This window comes from Poecilia latipinna, unplaced genomic scaffold, assembly GCF_001443285.1.
Source record: "Poecilia latipinna isolate Pla-1442-1.1 unplaced genomic scaffold, P_latipinna-1.0 Scaffold1117, whole genome shotgun sequence".
Classification (NCBI taxonomy): domain Eukaryota; kingdom Metazoa; phylum Chordata; class Actinopteri; order Cyprinodontiformes; family Poeciliidae; genus Poecilia; species Poecilia latipinna.
In genome coordinates, this window is record NW_015113733.1 from 89,648 (window position 1) to 100,476 (window position 10,829).

At 41.4% G+C, this 10,829-nt stretch overlaps 1 protein-coding gene and 1 long non-coding RNA gene across 3 annotated transcripts in view; one reads left to right on the forward strand and one right to left on the reverse strand.

Annotated features, from left to right (window-relative positions):
- Positions 1–47: 47 nt before the first annotated feature.
- tyro3 (TYRO3 protein tyrosine kinase) overlaps positions 48–10,829 on the reverse strand; it is a 35,011-nt gene continuing 24,229 nt past the window's right edge. The window contains exons 8-19 of one of the 2 annotated variants that reach the window (XM_015052531.1): positions 9,565–9,707; positions 8,508–8,646; positions 7,570–7,705; positions 7,380–7,474; positions 6,812–6,907; positions 6,130–6,210; positions 5,638–5,730; positions 5,438–5,559; positions 5,248–5,357; positions 4,402–4,561; positions 4,147–4,283; positions 48–3,449 (exon numbers count right to left, since the gene is read on the reverse strand). In XM_015052531.1, coding sequence (XP_014908017.1) covers positions 2,990–3,449; positions 4,147–4,283; positions 4,402–4,561; positions 5,248–5,357; positions 5,438–5,559; positions 5,638–5,730; positions 6,130–6,210; positions 6,812–6,907; positions 7,380–7,474; positions 7,570–7,705; positions 8,508–8,646; positions 9,565–9,707 — 1,772 coding nt within the window. In that variant the 3' untranslated portion in view covers positions 48–2,989. The remainder of the gene's footprint in view (positions 3,450–4,146; positions 4,284–4,401; positions 4,562–5,247; positions 5,358–5,437; positions 5,560–5,637; positions 5,731–6,129; positions 6,211–6,811; positions 6,908–7,379; positions 7,475–7,569; positions 7,706–8,507; positions 8,647–9,564; positions 9,708–10,829) is intronic. The other variant, XM_015052532.1, reaches the window with a different exon arrangement.
- LOC106959771 (uncharacterized) lies at positions 3,448–7,418 on the forward strand. Its single transcript, XR_001427427.1, has 4 exons — positions 3,448–3,539; positions 6,104–6,218; positions 6,806–6,933; positions 7,332–7,418. It is a non-coding gene; the product is annotated as an uncharacterized LOC106959771 (long non-coding RNA).

A 10,829-nucleotide genomic window follows, 5' to 3' on the forward strand; every position in this document is an offset into this window, starting at 1 on the left:
TGAAGCCAGAAGTTTACATGCACCAAATAAAATCACACATTTTCTTCTCTCACTGTGTGAAGTTTAATCAGACTGACCTTCTTTTGCTTTAGGTCAGTTAGAATTACCAAAATTATTTCTAACTACTAAATGCCACAATAACAGGAGAATGAAACAGATTTATTTATTTATATCTTTGAAATCAGATGATTATCTCTTCAAACAAGGGGAAGCCCAGATGATGATGATGATGTCATGACCTTGGAAACTTTATTTGGAGGAAATAAAGGCCGACACTTGGAAGCCTCACCGTTCTAACTGATGTATGGGGGAGGCAGCATCATGTGGTGGGGCCGTTTTGATGAAGGAGGAACTGGTGGCATTATGAATAAAGAACATGATGTAGAAACCTTAAAGACATCAGCCAGGAAGCCAAAGCTGGCTTAACGACGACAAAGTCAATGTTTTGGTGTGACCATCAGAACTCCAGTAAACTACTGTGAGAAACCTAAGGGGTTTGACCCAAGTCATACACTTCAAAATACAAGTATGTAAACTTCTGAATATGAAGAAAATTACAAAATAATCTCTAAAACCATTTTCCTCACTTTGTTTACTGGTAATTATCAAGTAGAAATGCGGTGATTCTGATAAAGCTAAAACAAGAGAAGTTGGATCAGATTTAACTTCAGACAGTGAGAAAATGAAAAATGTGTCTTTTTATTCATTTATGTAAACTCCTGGTTTCAATGTAAGTGTTCAGTTCACCATGATCAGCAGACTGCACACACTTCAGGTTAAACACACGTCTAAAGCCATTTCACATGTGCTACATCATGTCCCAGAGGGGCTAATAAAGTCAACACCAACGTATTAACATTAGTATGTTAAATAGAGCAGCACATTTTCACCAAGGCAACAGCTGCTGGTTCATCTGCTGAGGCTTTGACTACCTGACCAAAGCAGTTTAGTTCCCAGGACAAAAGGTCTGATTTGGGAGCTTTTGAATGCAAATAAGTTGATTTACAAGATGCTAACAGCTAGCTAGAGAGTTGTGATTATTGTGAAATAACCTGTTTGAGAAACAAAAACTATTAGTTTTAAAGTGGCATGTCAGACCTTCACTGCCTTCTGCTACACAATAAAAGCTTACCCAGAGTTCTTAGAGCTGCCATAATTAAATAGCTTTACTGACAACTCATTGAAAAACAGTGTGACTGTCAGAAATGTTATCAATAAAATCATTAAAAGTTGTTTCTACCTACAACATTATCGCTCTTCACCTGTTGCTGACACTGAGGCATGTTTTACGCCTGCCTGTTAAAGTTCTGCATGTCTAACTGGGCCGTCCCTTCTGACTGCTGAGTTATCACTGACTATGCATTTAATACCATCTCTCTCATTGCCTGGGTCCTGCAGTGTGTCACCACAGCAGCAGCTGTTGCCTCGTACTCCAGCCTGATTAGCTGGTACACTGGTTATCAAAGAAGACTATAAAAAACATGCTGATGCTTGCCATTTCCTCAGCTTGTTTGCTTGTTGATGAGGAAGCTCAGGTGCAGAGCTGTGCAGCCTCCCCGTATGTCCACCTGTTCCAAGCCTCTCCTCCAGTAACCATATTCTCCCAGTGGAAACAAACCGGTTTGTGTAGAAAGTCTTCCACACTGGGCAAGTCATGTTTTTACAGCAGGCAGCTCCTTCAGCATGACGAACCCTGTGTCTTCTGCAGAGGATTTGCTTTGATCATTCCAAGGAGTTGGTTAATCACCAGCGGAGATGATCTCAGCTCCCATCAGATTATTCTGACTTCACTTTTGTAGATGAACTCCAAACTGTTTTCAATACCCGACTACGTCTCACCCAAATGCAGAATCCTGGCACAACGCATCTTCACAGTTCTTAAGAAAAAAGAGCAAGTTTCATAATGTCGCCAATAAAGAAGCTAAAATCATTTTCAATTATTGTGTAACATGGAGCAAAACCACAGGGAAAAGTCCAAACGTTTACCATCAGTATCACAGTTAACCAGTGACAGTTACCCTCCACAGATCCACAGATCAATGGTTCTGTGGCCGATTTCTGCTCTGGAGTTTTGACACACTGATCCCGATTTCAATCATTTCCAAATTGCTGTTGTAGCACTTTTCTTATCCTCCCTGTCATCACAAGTCATTATTTAAATTAGCCGAGTTGGCATCGAGCTGTAACATTTTTAACTGTCTTTAGCAACTTGGATTAGGAATTAGCACCAGTTATCGTAGTCATGTACGGAATATTCTAGAGAAGTCCAGAGAAAACTCTACAACAGACACTAAAAACTCAAAAAGATGAACGGAAACCATTTGCTTGTTCTCTGTTCAACCGGTCTGCTGAACATCTCCCTCTGAATTGTAAAAAACACTGTTTCCTTTTAAGTAGCTTCTTCCACCTCTTTGCTTCCTCACTCCTCACAGAGACTGAAATCGGCTTATTTTGTGTTCTTACCACAAGTAACAGCCTCCACGTCGTGGTGCATTTACTGAACCTAAAAATATCCAGTTTTTTAGCCAGCCACTGGTCAGATGATGATCATCTGACTCTGAGAATCACCAGCTGATTTCTTGGTGCATCTCTAATAATTATTTCACCAAACGCGAAGCAGGTGGTTAGCAGCTCTCAGAGGTGAGAAATGTTCTCAAACTGTTTATTCCTACTATTGACCTCATGATAAACTAGTGAAACACTAAGGTATTTAAGTTAATTTTTTCTGCCTTGGAAACTGGAACCAAAAAATATTTCATCCTTTTACAGACAAATCTCTGAAACGACTCAGAGATTCTGAGCTCCTCAACCACTGACTCACTCGATGACACACCAGGAATGTGTTTGTGTGCTGGCAACAGGTGAAGGTCACTTTGCCTGGGAGAGTTGGTCCTTTAGTACCTTGCCTGGTCTCTACCGACTACAGCCACTCTGAGATATAAAGAGAACAGGAGAGAGCAGCAAATCTGGGCCATGAAAGGTCAATCGATCAAACTTTAATTACGACGTCATCGTCTTCGTCCCGTAGCTCATCAACTGGTCCGTTTGCTAAATCTCCTCTTCTTCCCACAGAGCCCACTTCCTCTGCTTCCTCAGCGATGGCTCCACAAGGGCCCACGATGTACCTGTAGTCCCCTCCGATGGCCAGCGCAGCCCCAGAGCCCACCATGAGCCAGTCCTTCTCCTCGTCCTCTGCCTGGCGCTGCCAGGGGACGCTCCAGTTGGAACCCTCCGATGTGGCCTCCGGTCCCAGGATCCGGGCCCCCACAGCTCCTTCCTCTCTGTCCGTCTCGCTGTTGTCCCCTTCCAGGTTGACGTAGAGCAAAGGCTCCTTCAGAGGAGTGGCAGGGGACAAGGACAGGTGCAGAGTCTCCAACTGAACGACCAGCTGCAGGAAACTGGGACGGCATTTGGGGACTGGGCTCCAGCATCTGTGCATGATCTCATAACTAGCAGACAGAAGAAAAAAAAAACTGCAAACATTCAGAAAATACATTAAAAAGGTCACTGTAAAAGCATCTTGAAGCATTAAAGCCGCAGTAAGTAACTTTTATGAAATATATATTTTTCACATATTTGTTAAAACTGTCGCCATATTGCGACATGGTATGGTATGAGACAGATAATATGTGAACAGATCGATCTCGACCTCCTCTATGAGCTTCTATTACCATCTGAGGAAATTCTGCACTCCCAGTCAGAAACAACCAATCAGAGCCAGGAGGAGGGGCTTAGCGCTTTCAATCAACCTCATGTACTCCCTGCTTATCGTGCTAATGGCAGAGAAACAACTTACCGTTACAGGAAAACTATTTACACACCATCATTGGTGGCCATGCTAGCTAGGGTTAGCATTCACCACAGGCCATGCTAGATGAAGGGTAGCAGAGAGAAAGGGAGAGGGAGGGAATCAGTTGCGCCACATGGAGGGTGATTGACAGCGCTCAGATCCTTCTTCTGACTGTGATTGGTTGTTTCTAGGCAGAAGGGAGAGGAGCTGCATTTATTCACAGATCATCCGTCTAATACCAACAAACATGTAAAAAAAAGGTGGTGGAATGCGACAAAAATATTCATCTGCAACACTGTACATGATATGTCATAAACTTAAATACTCTCAACGTATGTTGGTGTGTAAAGACCCACATGTCCTCTCTGCAGTCTGCAGGTTTCTTCAGACGCTCTCCTTTGATCAGAAACTCATAGATCTCAGAGTTTTCCACTCCAGGATAAGGAGTCTGACCCCGGGTCATGATCTCCCACATTGTCACACCAAACGCCCACTGAAACAAATACAGTTAAATAAATACATCTGCATAAAACCACAACTAATCCCCAGGTTAATAAGTTAGCCTTTTGTGTTGTGTTGATAGCAATGTGTGTGTATGTGTGTGTGAGTACCACATCGCTCTGAGTGGTGTACACATTGTCTGCCAAGCTCTCTAGTGCGATCCACTTGACAGGCAGTTTGGAAACAGAACCCTGACGATAATAATCTCCACTATAGATCTTCTTAGAGAGCCCGAAGTCTGCCACACACACAGACATGTTCTCGTTCAACCTGTAACACACACAAACACACACACATGCAGTCATATTTTCATGACTTGTGGGGACTTTACATCGACTTCCATTCATTTTCTACAGCCTAACCCCAACCCTAACCATCATAGCCCGAAGCCCCAACCCCAAAAAAGCAATTCCCCTCATGGGAACCAACAAATGTCCCCACAAAAAGCAGCGGTCCCCACAATGTAGACAGAAATAGGTCCCCACAAGAATATAAAAACCTGGTTCACACACACACACACACACACTACAAAGTACTTCTGTTCATTTTTCCCCCGTTTTTTAAGTTGTCCTGGCTGGCTCGCCACATTTTTTTAACTCAATGAATGAGGAGCTAATTAAAGTTATGTCAGAATGACTACATATCAAATGGACTCCATTTCAAATTAGGTCATTAATTGTGCCAAATTAATGACCTAATTAATATTGCAATTGCTTAAGCCACGACAGCAGCAACACCAAATTTAATCCAAGGAAGAAAGAAAAAAAAGTAGTCCTGCTTTTCTTTTACTTCTCCACCTCTCCACAGATGAAAGATGGAGTGCTACACTGCTTTTTAACTTTAGTCCATTTTTAAGGTGATAAAGATCATAAAACCTTTTAGGTCCAACTGAGACCAGCATTTTCTACTGGAGTAGGCAAATGTCAGCTAAAGCTCAGAAAAGTGTTCAGACTGACATGCAGTTTCGGGCGGCCAGGTCTCTGTGGATGATGCTCTTGCTGCTCAGATACTCCATCCCCCGAGCGATGTCCAGCATGAACTGCACCAGTGTCTGGAGAGAGAGGTCCTAAAGCAGAGACAGTATGTTGTCAGGAGTTTATCAGGCATCAGGTTCAAGCATGAAATTATTCATAACCCATTGCTTACAAATGGCTCATCCCCCAAACGGGACAACAGCAGGAAGGTGTGCAGATCCCCGTGCTTCATAAATGGCAGGACCACCATTGGGATCGGCAGCCGCTGGCCAGGACGCCGGTGCAGACTCACTCCTGTTGCACAGAACAGACTGTGAACTGGGTTTTCTGACACCTTGTTGAAGCATTCAGTGTGTTTTGCTGGTGTGCTACCAATGAGCTTGATGACATTAGGATGGTGGAAGTCCCTCATATATGCAGCCTCCTTTAGACACTGTTCAATGTCACCTGAAGAGGTGATGTCAGCTGCACAAGAAAACACACGATTACATGCAGCAACGTTTTGACCCCCCACTTCTTGACATGTCACAAACACTCTGGCCAGCATGATTGTTGAAGTTTGGAAGAAAGTAGATAATGAAAGGATGGGAAAGCCTCACTCGAATGTAAGTAGAAAATTTCCTGAGTTTTTGCCTAATATATTTGGTGGCACTTTGGCCAAGTTAGTTCAACACATCCTCCATTTGGAAAACACTTCCACATTCCCCACTCACCGCAAAGGACTCTGTCTGTCTGTCTTTAAATACCAGCTGAAAATTCTGCTATTCAAACAAGCATTTCCACTTGGATTAATCAATACTCTCTTTCTTATGTTCTTTTTTTCTATTTGGGAAAATAGGAGATAGAAATCCCATAATGACTTACATTTCAGCACTTTGACAGCCACCTTCTGCATCGATGAGTCATCAGTCTTCAGAATGGCTTCACGCACTGAACCAAACTCACCTGCAAAGGTTAACATACACACATCAACATCCAGCTTCTGTATCACGTCATTCCACAACAGAATTTCTATTTTGTCAAAGGATTCCTTGTTAATGTTTTTTTTTTTTTTTACTGGTCTTAGAACTAATATATTTAAACGTATTTGTTGAATCTGATATTTTTAGAACACAAATTCTTTTTAGACTTTTTCGGATTCAATAGTTTTTTTCATGTTTGGACTACTTATATTAACTTGCAGTCACTAGATGGCAGCAGTGCTCAAATTAATCAACAGTCTACCTGTTGAACACAGTAGAAGAAGTAGCCTACACAGACAGAGTACACAGTTGACAGGAGAAGTTTGTGACAGTAAAAATCTTTTTAAAAAATAAAAAAAATGGCAGCAGAGGCTAGAAATGCAAATATAACGGAGTATTAGGGCAAGAAGACTAAGATATTTTATTTCTTACTTGCAAATATCAAGGTCATAATGTTAGCAGAATAAAGATGAAACGATTCTGGTGTTTTTTTTTCTTCTTAATTTTCAGGTCATTTTCATGTTACTTTACCAAACCAAATATTGAGTCGGGTTCTTACTGACTGGTTTATGTGGCAGCGTTACCTTTTCCCAGCATGTGGCCCAGAGTAAGAAGTCTCTCTGAAATCAACACATCCTGCAGCTTGTTCTTCAGCTCACTGCTGATGCAGAGACTGTCCACTGAAGGAAGGAAGACACAGTCAAAGGTTATTAAAGCCTGTAATTATCCACTCAGTTTATAAAGTGATACTTTTCAACTTATCACCTGCTAAGCAGAGGAGAGAAAGAAGGACTAAGATATTATAAATGAGTAATTGTCATATTGCTTCAACTTTAGCCTGATGACAGACGTAGAGTGCTGGAAGAAAATATTCACCTCTTACAGAATTAATCTGGTTTTAGTTGGGGTTTTTTGCCACATGTAAAGGTCAAGAAAAATTTTATATCAGACAAAGATAACCTGAGTAAATACAAAAAGAGGTTTCCAAAAGATGAAAGAAGCCTACCTGGCTTTATATCAAAAAGTCTTCACCTTCCTTGTTTAATCATGAATAATGTGCAATTAACCACTTTTCTTTTCATCTCATTGCTCCTAAAACTGCAGAATCACAGCTCTGAGCAGAAGAAGTGCTGTAGGAAACCGTTCACTCACAGGTGGACTCGTGCAGATCAGCCACGTTTCTGCTGAACGACCGAGCTGCAGTGAAGAACACCGAACTCTCTGGACCAGGAGCTTTAAAGGCCGAACTGCAAACAGACACAACGCAAAAACGAGATCAGCTCTCTTCCTCTGTGTGTTCAGATTCAAACAAGACATCTCACTCACTCACACAAACACACACCAGGCATCATACCCAAACTTTGTTTCCTTCTCTCTGCGCTGAGCTGCGATAGTGAGCAGCAGCCCAACGATGGTGGCCACCAGCAGGCCGAGCAGCAGCCCCACCCACATGCGGCTCCGCTGCACCTGGACAGGAGCTGACAGCAGACATCAGTCCAGTTTAACAGAATGGAACAGAATAATCCTTCACAATAACAACTAAAATCTACTCTCTTAAATAACCAAAAATCCAACAGGAAATCATATAAGGAAGGTTATTATACTTAACTAATGAAATTACAAAAACGATACTTAATGGGGAGGGAGGGAAGCTATAACTAACTGGAACTATATTGTGTGTTTATAAAACTAAAAAAATAAAAGAAAATGTAAATATAAAATCCTTTGTTTTTGTGTTTATGAATCTATTTTTTCGCATTTCAAACTGATGTAAAATAATAATTCCCCCCCACACAAGCAGTTTGCATCAGCTGTCAGCAAATTATGTTACTCCATATGTTACGTTAGTCCACAAAATAGTAACAGTAAAAGTTGGGAGAAAACACCAGAGTCAGCTGGTTGTTTAACAATAACTGAAAACATTTTTTGAAAATAGTTTCATCTGTTTAGTGTTCATTACCCAATCAATGTATACATGATCACAGTACAGTACTTTGATCTTTTTAAATTTCCACCTAAAAAATAACCAGTGTATGAAAAAATTAAATCAAGTATGTACTATAGATAACACAACTAAACAAGAACTATAACATTATTTCACTAATAAAAAGCAGCAAACATACTTTAAAAACTAACCGAATCAGACAAACTGAACTGTACTGAGAAAAACAAAAAAAAATGATCCTGATAGGAAGCAAACATCTGTTTAACAGGAGGCCATTCTGCTGCCTGAGAGGAAGCATTCATCAGATAAACCAGACCAACCCCCTGACAGGCTACCTGAGGCAGGCATCACCAGCACCGAGGGGCTCCAGGGTCCACAGCCAACCGCGGTGCAGGCTGCCACCTGGATGGAGGCGTTGAAGAAACGGGCTGCGTCTAACGTCGGAGTAGAGTTCTCCTTAAACAGCAGAGGTTCCTGGAAACACATAGTTGGAGGAATGAGGAACTGTAGCTGGTTCTGGGACCGCTAGGACAGAACAGAACCCTGACCCCCATCAGACCCTGACTGCTGTCCAGGCCATGCAGGTTGATGGCACCGACAGAGAGCTGCTGGTTGAATCTGTCCTGATTGCTCTACATAACATCCTCTCTGATCTGCTTACACATCACACCTGGCTTATTACGGATTAACTAAACAGCTTTAACAGCAGCAAACACAAACACATTCAGTGAAATCAGATTAAGAAGTAAAAATGCTAACACTTTATCTGAGGGGTGTGCATAAGACTGACATGACACTGTCATAAACATGACATAACATCTGTTGTGATTTTGAAGGTGTCTTTATGAATGTTTATGGTTGTTGTCATGAAGTGTCATTCGGTAAATAATGACACTTTTAATGCAAAGATGACTCTTTTAATTGACTTATGCACTGCCAGTGCATAAGACTTTCAGTGTAATGCCACCACACTCCTTCAAATGAAGAGTTAATGTAAAAACTCCCCAGTAGGACCTGCTGCAGTGATTAACAGAAAGTAAAAACAGTTTACAATTAATAAACAAAACTCTGACTCAGGATCAGTGGGTACATCTAATAAATCAGGACGTGACGAGATATCTTCATCAGTTGGAGCAACATTCTCTCCAGCCTCATGGAAACACTGGCAACAAGAATGCTCATTACGGACACACACACACATATCACTCAAAATTTTCATCAAATCAGATTCATCTTTCAGATTAGTAAAACAAAAAAGGGTGAAAAACCCTGACTGACTGTATAACTTTTATATTCCTCATAGTGCAGCTCTAAATGTTGAAGAAATGTTGAAAACAAACCATGAGGAGGTGGAATCATGGATGGTGTGCTGTGCTATGACGGAGCGTTCACCTGAGGTTCTCCTCCATGAGTCCACTGCAGCTTGTAGGCCAGCAGTTTCCCCTGCAGCTCATCCTCCTTCAGCCTGGCCCATTGCAGAGACAGATTCTGCCCTGACAGCTCAAAGCTCAGGTTCCTGGGGGCCACAGAGGGCACTGCAGACAGGGCCACACAGTTCAGTCAGCACCAGCTCCATTTCTTCTTTAACATCTTTACAATTTCAGCTGCCATGTTGGCGGAACAATCCAAAGCTGAAAGTGGGTCACTTCAGGTCAATTCTGGCTGGACACGGTATTCTGGATTTTTCCAATTTTATAAATCACATTTTTTTAAAAAAATCTGACTCTTTAAATGTTTAAATAAAATGGACTTGCACCTGAACCATTAAACAACTGTATACAGAGATTGCAAGGAAACAGCAGAGCTACCAGAACGACTTCAAACGGCAACTGTAGAAGCAGTTTTGCTAAAAAAAAAACTAACTAACTCACTCACTCACTCACTCACTCACTCACTCACTCACTCACTCACTCACTCACTCACTCACTCATATATATCAATATGTGCAAAAAAAACAAACTAAACTCTGACCAGGTCATCCAGAACCTAATGTTTCTTTTTTATTGTCATGTTTTTAATTTATTTCCTTTATGTGCATAATTTTGATAACATTGGGACTGTATAAATTTTGCTGGGCAATAAGTTCTCCCACAAGTTATTGCGATAAAGGATTATATGGTTATGAGTCCATGTTGCTTGTTGCAACAGGCCTACATGTCGTCACCGTCATTTTTTGCCAAAAGTGATTTGTTTTTTCCTAAATAATCTTTTGGCAAAAATAGAAATGGTCTTTTTTGTTTTTAGGAAGATGATGATATACTGTCAATATCATGTTTTATTATTTTACTTCCTAATAGTTTTTAGATATACTGTTTAGAAAAGCCTGTATAGAAACAAGCCTCTACACTATAAGCACCATGATCCAGGCATGGGAGTGCTGCTTTGTTCAGTCTGTCTATGTTATTGAGTGTCTGTCTCTATCAAACGCTCCTAATAATAAATAACATGTTGGTCCATATTCCTGCAGGTAGCGCTAAAATCACTTTAGCCGGCCCTTATAAATGGATTGAGGCCACAAACAAAAGATCATTGTACAGAGAGGACTGGAATCCACTGGAGTAGGTCCAGCTGGACCAGTGCGCGCGCACGCACACACACGCACACACACACACACACACACACACACACACACACACACACACACACACACACACACA